At 34.6% G+C, this 10,294-nt stretch overlaps 1 protein-coding gene across 4 annotated transcripts in view; it reads right to left on the reverse strand.

Annotated features, from left to right (window-relative positions):
- Positions 1-10,294, reverse strand: part of Skap2 (src kinase associated phosphoprotein 2) — a 210,093-nt gene that overhangs the window by 100,592 nt on the left and 99,207 nt on the right. For all 4 annotated transcript variants that reach the window (XM_023709893.1, XM_023709892.1, XM_023709890.1 and 1 more), the window contains exons 5-6: positions 1,984-2,061; positions 487-570 (exon numbers count right to left, since the gene is read on the reverse strand). In XM_023709893.1, coding sequence (XP_023565661.1) covers positions 487-570; positions 1,984-2,061 — 162 coding nt within the window. The remainder of the gene's footprint in view (positions 1-486; positions 571-1,983; positions 2,062-10,294) is intronic.

Here is a 10,294-nt window from a genome sequence, read left to right on the forward strand (position 1 = left end):
TATTCATTTGATACAGGGGCCTGCCACGCACACAGCTCAGACTCACAGTGATCCTCCTGTCTCAGCCTCCACAGTGGGACTACAGGCATATACCACCATGTACAGCATGTGGTTCCAGGGATCAAACTTGGGGTCTTGAGCTTGCCAGGTAGGTGCTTATACCACCAAGCTATCTCCCCAGCCCTGGTGCCAAGTATTTTCTAAGCTAAAAGGCTACACGAATAAAAATTATTTTACTCTCTTTTATAATTCAATAAAACACAGTTGTATTATCTTTTGAGGCAGAGTCTATAATTCAGAGTGTCTGTCAAATAATGAAATCCATTTCAGGAACAAGTATAAATTACTCAGACTATAACTGTTAAACATCCTGCTGCTCTTTTTCCATTTGTGTTCAGTTTACTCGGCACCTAAAAGGGGAGAGGGCGGCAGTAAATATGGCCCCAAATTGCTCATGCAATAGTTGATGTTGAACAGCAACAGTACCTTTATCACTTCCATAATAGTAGAACACTGCTTTACTGAGAGCACACCACCGTTTCTGCCACTCAAATCCCAGAAAGCTGTGATCTGTAATGAAGAGAAGAAAAGAACAGTTTAAGTAACATGTGTGACTGATATACATGTAAGGCCATTTCTTTATTATAAAAGGAAAAGTTAATTTATTTTTTAATTTTATTTATTTTTTTATTAATTTTATTAAGAAAGAAGTAGCAATGAGACAGTTTTGAGACAGGTTAGTAGGACAATTACAATAATTAAAACATTGTATATTGTTGGCTTTGTGGAAAAGTTAACTTAAAAAAATATTTTCAATCATTTATTTATTTGGCACAGGGTCTTCCTACACTGCTCTGCCTCACAGTGATCCTCCTGTCTCAGTCTTTCCAGTTCTAGGATTACAGGCATGTGCCACCATGCCTGGTCTCTGTGGCCTGCAAGTGGCACCTGAGATTCCAGGGCCAGTGCTGTGTGCAGTACCAGAAATGGAACTCAGGTCCTTGTACTTGCCAGGCAGGTGCTTAGACCACCAAGCTATCTCTCCAGTCCCAGAAAAGTTAATTTTCTAAGGCTCTTTTTAGCTCTAATATTGTGACTAATTATTATGTATTTTCTATTTCAAGAGACAAACCACCACGACCACCAATAAAATTAAAAGGAATAAACTGAAGCAGAAATGGAGCTGCCAACTTAGGAGCTCAATTACCTGACTACCCAACTTTCCTGACAGATACCATTTCAAAAATTTATCTCAAAAAAGGCAATTCGTCTGGACCTCATTTTCTTATGTTATAAATGGAAGGAGGAGGAGTTAATACATCATATGTCTATTATCTCTTTAAGATTCAGCTAAGAAAGCTAAGAAAAGCAAAAGCACTATTAACAAAAGGGCCCCAAAGAAACTACTTGAGAGATAAGCAGGATGGTATTAAAGAGAGTTTCTGCTTTTCATTTCCAGAGCTCAACACCACCTCCAAGTTTCCTTGCCACGAGATCTGGGTGTTGAAAGACTGAGTCTCTCTGGTCCACCCTCAATTACCATGGCCAGTGGAGGGGAGCACTGAAATGAATATCTGGCTATAGCAGACAAGAGGCCAGACTTTCTATGACCACAGCAGATGTGGGGCTCATCGGGTCAGGACCAGAATGGCCTGCCAGTCACCAGTCTGGGACAACACTGAGAAATCCCATCCTTGAGAACACTGGCATGGCTCACACTTTTTAGAAGACACAGGAACCAACTGGATGAATCATTAGACATTACCCAGCCTGCCAACTATCCAATTCAATGCTTTGTTTTGTTATTAAAATTATTTAATGCTGCATCAAATATTTTATGTTTTAGATGTCATCCAGAAATTTTTACAGTCCTAAACTGTTCCATCACCTGAACAGAATACTGGCTCCACATGTATACTGCAAACATGTTTTATCTACAGGTGAAACCATTCTTATATTTTCCATTAAAATCTTACAGTTTACCTTTTCTGCGTTTTTCCAGGTAGCCAGCCTTTAGAACGAAAGGGAGGTCCTGTGCTGCAATTGGAGGAAACTGGGTTCCTGTAGGAAGCAGAGGAGAGAAAAAAAAAAAAAAAAAAAAAAAAGTAAGTAATCCATTTCAGGAAAACCAAGTGCCAGATCTCATTAGACATACACAGTGTACTTCTAATTACTAAAACTGCTTAAGTCCAGGTCTATTAGCTTTGTTTCAGATCCATTTCATAGGACAGTCCCTCTCTTCCCTTCTACAGATCTCAAGAGCAAGAATGTTCTGTAGTCTTCTATTTTAATATATTACAGCCCCAAAATATAGTAATATTCTGCAATTGGATTATCTTAAAAGGCTGATAGTTTTCAATGTGTACAAAGGCAGACATACAAACTATCACAAACAAGTGTAACAAATGTCTGAAAGAGGTTAGGAACTTCAAATAAATCATATAGGCTTCTTTAAGCTTTTATTTGGTTAACTCTTTGAGAATTTAAATGCATATTGATTCTTGCCTCCTATCCTTATTCCTATTAAGTAAAACACAAAACTATTGTTCCCCAAATCAAGCATTAAAATGTGTTGCTCTTAGTCCATACCAAATTTCCTCCTCCCTAGTTACATTCAGATAAATATTACTGATATTAAACTGAGTGAATATACTGTAAGTTTTTTAGGACCCTTAAAAGCCTAAAAATTAGTTCTGATAGAACTCCCATACATATTAAATATCTTTAAAAGGATTAAAGCTCATTAGAAATTGTATATTCATGGTCATGGGTGAAAAACAATTCAGTAATTTTATGAATATTCACCATTTTTATAAACTTCATTAGGTAAATAATAGTTATCACTAGTGTTTTACTAGAATCCAAACAAGTGAAAACCACTAATTTCATTAATACATGATAGATGTGGCTGATAAAAATTTCTAATATATAAATTCATCATTTTTTGACATAGGGTCTCAGATATTGAGCTGAACTGCCCAATATATATATTCACCCCACACATTCTATCATTCCTCCTCTTCCTTTTCACTCCTCTCCCTGGCTACTCTCTTTTCTCCCTTTCCTGCTCCTTCCTCATTTGGGAAGTAATTTTTGTTTTGTACTGAAAGACATGCTAAAGGCACACATTTTTCTTCAAAATAATTTAAATGTTTTCCTTAAGAGAGTGTTTTACATAGAGCATTTACAGTGGTCACCTTGGTTCACAAATTTAATTTGCTCTGTGATTTTGGAAAAGATGGCCACATTTGTATTTGTGTGAGAAAGACGGCTTGTGAGAAAGACCAGTGTTTGTCACCTGGTGGAGAATGTGCAAGCAGAAATACCATTTTGCCAAACCTTTCTATTTATGTACCAAATCATTTTCAAACAAAAGCATTCATGAACTGAAGCATCACTGTATTTTGTCAGGGTAAATATTACGGGACTACTTCTCTAGAAGACTAGACAATACTATCACTTCTTAGGCTGGCTGCGGTAGTGTATTCTTATAATCCCAGAACTCTGGAAAACTGAGGCAGAAGACTGTAAGAGAAGCAAAACCTTTTTTTAAAAATTCACATTTTAAGCCATTATTGCTCTTTGTCCAACAGCCATGTAAATTCTTTTAAAAACAAAAGTATATCAATAGCAATTCCTTTACATACTTTATTTTTAAGTCCTCAGAAGAACTATTTGATTTGTATAGCATCATAAATATATAAACACTTCATGCTTTTTTATAGCAGAAATTAGGTATTTGTTACAAGATATAAAAATGTGAGTCTTCACATTGTGTAAACCTCATAAGATTGCACCTATAAAATCAATAGTATGCTACTCTTTAAGAAAATCCAGATTGGCCAGTGTTAGGGGTTTGTGTCTAGTCGTTCCCTCAAAGCCTCTTGCAACCACTGAGGCTGGCTTCTAGAGCTGTGATTAATTCATGATCCAACGCTGGGATTATGGGTGCGAGTTTGCTGGGATTTGGGTATGAGTGCTACACCTGCCCTGGGCCAGATAGCCTGGATGCAGCCTAAGGAAGGGAGATAGGCTTGCTCTCTGCCGCTGCTCCTCTCTTTTTGCTTTGCTTTTTTGCTGTTTTCTGCCGCCATGAGCTGCTGCCCTCTGCCATGTGCCACTCTGCCTTGGAGCCAGCTGAGTATGGGCTGAAACCTCTATAGACTGTGAGCTAAATAAACCTTTCTATCCTTAATATTGGGTGTTGGGTATTTTGTACCAGCAACAAGAGAAAAGTAACTGAGACAGCCAAAGAATTAAAATTCTACAAATGTAAGTATAATACATCAATAAAAGAAAGATAAGGATAGCATAAATCTACCTAGTAGGCAACAATGAAGAACTGCCATGCATTTCCCATACACCAAAACTTTATACTACTTTGAGAAACTATACAAACACACCAAATTATTCAACATTTCAGTGAGTTCATAATTACATATCAGTTCTATGGACTGTTACAATTCACATACTTGTCCCAAAAGTGAGTTTTAACCAGGTCTAAGTCCTGTATCACACAGGAAGCATCTGGACTATGTTAGGATTGTTAGTTATTATTGTACGTCAGCACACTATTAGTTGAATGGCTACTGATGCAGATGTAAGACCACTGCACATTATATAGAAAATGTCCATCAGAAAGACAAGCAAAAGCATACTTTGGTAATCATACATGGCAAGCAGTGTGGTCACTGTTAAAGCAATTAAAAGATTTCCTTGTAAGGCGAAAATGGACAATGAAAAAATTATGTCCTAAGAACAAAAAAATACTAATCCATACTCAGGCCAGTTGATTTGTACCTGTAAAAACTACCACATGCTTAAGGAGTCACAGTTTTCAGTACACAGAGGAAGGACTGGTTATCATTTTATAAAAGGACCATGTATTTTGTATCTGATTGTCTCACTTTTCTAAAACAGCTCAAAATATTAAGTATTAGAACTAACACTCTGTGCAAGTAACTATGTAAGAAGCGGATCACCTCCCAACCTGTGACTTTTATTAGATGCTAAACTTTAGGATAAGGAGACAGCTATGGCAAAAATAGAGGAGTGCATCAGAAGCATTCAAGTAGATGGCTTGGCATGGCACTCCCCTAAGCCACTTTAGTGGGAAATGAAACTTAAAACTTTCAAATTCAGTATGTACTTCATGATGATAAAGTTGGAGCTCACATGCTAGAGGTGCAGATCGATATTTTTGAGAACTATGTATGTGTTCATGTATTTGGCTACTTACTTCCCATGCAATCTAAAATCCACCCTGACGTGACATTTATAAGGAAATGAATGCAACTTGAGTCCATACTTATAAGTGAAATAAATCAGTCTCAAATGTATAAACATCGTATTATCTCTCTAGTATAAGAATCAGAAAGCGTAAATAAGATAAAAAATGTACAATATATAATGTGAAATGGGAAGAAAATGCTCAAAAGAAAAGAGAAACTGGAATGGGGAAAGGAGAAAAAAAGGAACTAGAAAAAAATAAACACACACACACACACAGACAAGATAGTTAAAACAGTTATACTGCTAATTACTATTAGTTTACTGAAAAGAAACATATACTTATATGTTTGATCAATTTTTCATGGCTATATCTTGTAATATGAGTAACTACTTTGAAGGTAACAATAATCAATGTACTAACAAGTATGCCAACTCTTTTCCAATCTTGTTTTGAAATTTTATAACAATATTTTTATTGTTTATTTTCTTTAAAAGTAAACATAAAATAAAATAAAATCTACCCTGGATGGTTGAAATTAAAAAAGTAAAATAAAATAAATTCAAAAATTTTTGAAAGGTGAAAAAGTTGGCAGAAATTCCAAACAGTTCTAGAATTCACTTTCCACTGGACTATAATGGAATGTTTTGCTGAATTCATGCACCTACAAAATTTGGATGGCAATAGAATACCCATCTCTGACAAAACTGAACCAAAAAAGGTGATATAAATGAATGACAATTTTGTATCTACATATACAAAATAGGACAGATATATAGCTACTTTCTCTTAATTCAATAAGAAGAATGATCTGTACTAATAGTGTTTAGACAGAATATCATGTCTGCATCTTGTGCTATGAATGACTACTACAAAGACAATAATATGTAATGTATTAATTGTTGTAACTCACCTACCAACCTGTTTTGAAGCTGTCACATTGCAATTTTTTTCTCAATAAAATTAATAAAGAAACAAATAGAATTCACTTTCCTTTGTACTTACTTTATTCTTCATGTAGGACTGTGAAAAGATGTCAGGGGATGTAACTCAGAAATATTTTCAAAATAGATTTTTTTCATTATCCTTTTTATTTTCTAACTAAAATTTTTAGCTTCTATATTTTTACCACCACTTTTATTCAACTAAAAATTAATTTCCCTTATATTGGAAAAGAAGAAAAGTCATAAGAAAGATTGTTTTTGCTCATGAGATACTTCAATCTAAGTGAAGACCTTGGTCTATTTAGTCAAATATTGAGTCATCCCATGACATGACTGTTTTCCTTGACCTGCAAGGATAAGCAGGTTAAAGATAAGCTCTTCAACAGTATCCTTCTTTCTGTGTATTAATTCATATGAGCAAAACATCCATTTGTTTGTCTAATCTTTTTAAATTGTTCAATTTTACCTGATAGTTGGGATACTAAGTCCCTAAATTAGCTAACCCCCCACCTCCTGGAGAAAGTGTTTCCTTTCATCTCTTTGAGAAATACTTCATAAATAGGCCCATTTTTTTTTTATTTTTTAAGAAAAGCTACCCACTTAATGATATAGCTTTACATTTAAATCACAATATAGTAGGCATCATTTTTCTGAGAACACTTATTTCACACCGGTAACACATTCTCCCACTCCTTTTGTTCCATTGTCTAATCTGCCATAAGAAATAGTCATTGAAATTGAAGTATATTTTCAGGGCCACTTAATAATGGCCATATAATCCAAATGCATCATACTTTTACATAAAAGTTAAAGAATGCTTTAAATTTTGGTTCCAGTGTCTTTCCAGACAGTGGCTTGTGTCTTAATGACATTTTGGCTATTGGTGGCACTGGATACTAAGCTTTGGGAAGAGCCCGTAAATATGCCTTGGTGCCCAGAACTCTGACTGGCTTGGAACTCATCATTTTCCAAGTATCACATAAACCTTATTTCTACATTTACACAGGGGCATTCAGATGCCAGTTCCGTGCTTCCAGAGAATACATAGACAATATGACCTAGATTTGCTGGCCCTTTTTTAAAATTATTCTACAAAAGGTTTTAAGTAAAAAAAAAAAAAAAAAAAAAAATCACTAGTGTATCTGCAAAGATTGAACTCAGGCAAGCGCTTGTTCTGCTGAGCCATCTCCCCAGCCCCAAAGTAAACAAAATATAACACAAAGAAGGTACACCAACAGGTAAGAGAAATCTAAACTTAATTTGCAAATAAATAACAAAATAATGTAACAATAATGCAGACACATAGAAGTTTTGCTTTATGTTCATACTGACTTCAAAGCCCATGGTACAGATTAAAGAAGGCCGTAATGAAATCACAATTCTGCAGATTTGTGACCTTCAACAAATCACTCAGCCTTTCTTGATTTGGTCATCTAAAACATGAAAAACTGAATCATCTCCAAGGTTTTCCCAATTCTAGAACTCCACGAACTGTATCTACATTAATATTTGTCTTGTCCCCAAGGTCCAAGCTGGATTCAACTTTCAATGATATCAAATGCGGAAACTGTTCATAATTTTAAAAAGCAAGTAGTAATTTCTTTTACTGTTCTACATCATTTCACAGGTTTTATTTCTGCAGTAACTACAATTACAGTACTAAAACATTACTAATTTTGTTACCTTAACATACACCTTCATGAGCCATTTACAACTACTTATTTCTTCAGAAGGCAATGACTAAGTAATGTACTGATACTGGTGGTCCTAAGCCTACCAAACTTCCCATTAAAACAAAAACAAAGAAGTTTCCCACCATGCTTAGTTCAGATAATAAACTTCCAGTTAGTAGAACCACAGTTTTTAGGAAGGCTAAACCTTGGGGATGAGGACTTAAACATGAATACAGCATCCTACGTAACAACACTGAGCAAAAGCAGAGGCTGCAGTCACAGGTTTACCATCTATTTGTCCTTTTATGTAAAATGGAGTCACTTTGAAAGCTACCAAGCAAAAACTGAGTAATGGTTTATGCATGTAGAAAGAGTTCTTAAATGTGATAAATAAAAATCTAAAAGATTAAGTGCTTATTCAGTGTCCAATCAAAAGCTCTATTTTATGTCAAATATTTATTTACTTATTTATGGATGCTACAGAATGTTATCAAAATATATAAGTCAAATAGCAAGATTAGGGCTGGTGAGATGGCTCAGTGGTCTAAAGCACATACTTAGAACAAGTTTAGCAAAGCACAAGGACCGCGGTTCAATCCCCCAGCACCACATGCCAGCCAGCCCTGCCCCCTGGTGGGCTGAGCTGCCCCCACACACACATAAATAAATAAATGAATGAAATTTTTTAAAAATAGCAAGATTAGAAAATAGTTATGAAAAATCTGAATAAAGTCATCAATATTACCTGTAATCTGAGTAAATACACCGAAGACATCAACGTACAATATAATAGCCTCTGTTGAATACCTTTCATTTTGTTTGTTTTTTAATGTGTATTATTTCTAATGTCTTATCTACAAGATAAATATATAAAGTCTTATCTATTATTTTTATACTTTCTTTAAAATAAATTTTAAAAATAAAAAGGACAAGGAAAAAATTTCAAGGTTTATGGAATGAAAGAGTTAATGTTTCAACTCTCTGATCAATCTCACATGCCTGTATCTGGAAGTCTGCGAAATAAATTTGATGTAACAATATGCAATATTAAAACCGTTTTAATATCCTGTTCTTGCTGTGAAATGTTGTACCACTTTTTATTGTCTTATGGTGCTTTGTTTTTGTTTTAGTTCTTATTTGTTTTTGTTTTCTGTCTTTAAAATAAATGCTTACACAGAAAAAAAAAATTCACTAAAGTCACAGCAAAAAAAATAGCACACTAAAAGTATGTGCGACTTATGTTATCCATAGAACTTAATTATCCTGCTGTCTTCATTTAAAACTGCTTCTTTTATTTTACAGCATGCATAGGTGTATTACCAGAATCAAAACTATCCTATTACAGATCAGAAAATAACTTCTACAGATAAATCCTTAATACAGGACCACTTCCCTCTTCTCATCAAAACAAATGTTTAAAAAATCTTTAAGATGTCCAGTTCTTACATTACTCAGAGTAACTAGACAAGAAAGAGAAATAAAGATAGGAAAAGAAAGTCAAATTATAATTATTTGCAGATGATGTGATACTCTAAATAGAAGACCCCAAAGACTCTTCCAAAAGACTTCTAGATTTAATAACCAAATTCAGTAGTGTAGCTGGATACAAAGTCTATAGTCAAAGCTCAGTAGAATTTCTGTACACAAAAAAAGCCCACTGAGCGAAATTAGGAAGACCACATCCTTCACAATAGCATCCCCCAAAAATAAAATCTTAGGAATTAATCTAATGAAGTAAAAGATCTCTTCATTGAAAATTACGGTACTCTGAAACAGGAGATTCAAAAGGGTAACAGAAAATGGAAAGATATTCCTTGCTCATGGATAGGAAGAACCAACATAGTGAAAGTGGCCATATTCCCAAAACTGTTATACAGATCTAATGCAATCTCAATCAAAATGTCATGAAAATACTTGACAGAAATACAGAAAACATTCCTAAAATTCAACTGAAACCAGGAGACCTAGAATAGCAAAAGCAATTCTAGGCAACAAAGGCAAATCAAGAGGCATTATTATCCCTGACTTGAAATTATACTATAATGCTACAGTGATTAAAATCAGTATGGCACTGAAAAAACAAAAAGCAAAAAATACGTATCTGAGGATCAGTGGAACAGATTAGAAGATGCAGACACAACTACAAACACACTCTGTCACCTTATCTTTGATAAAGGACCCAAACATGCTCACTGGAAGAAAGACGGCATCTTCAATAAATGGTGCTGGAAAAACTGGCTCTGTACATGCTGAACATTAAAACTAGACCCATGTCTATCATCACACTAAAGTCAAAATGGATCAAAGATCTAAACAATAATATAGAAATATTAAGAAAACAAAAATTTTGAAGACATAGGTGTAGGCAGAGAGTTCATAAACAAAACTCAGAATGCATGAAAAATACTTTAAAGAATCAGCAACTGCGATTGCATTAAAAAGCTTTT

Source organism: Octodon degus, unplaced genomic scaffold (genome assembly GCF_000260255.1).
Source record: "Octodon degus isolate 3935 unplaced genomic scaffold, OctDeg1.0 scaffold00015, whole genome shotgun sequence".
NCBI classification, from domain to species: Eukaryota; Metazoa; Chordata; class Mammalia; order Rodentia; family Octodontidae; genus Octodon; species Octodon degus.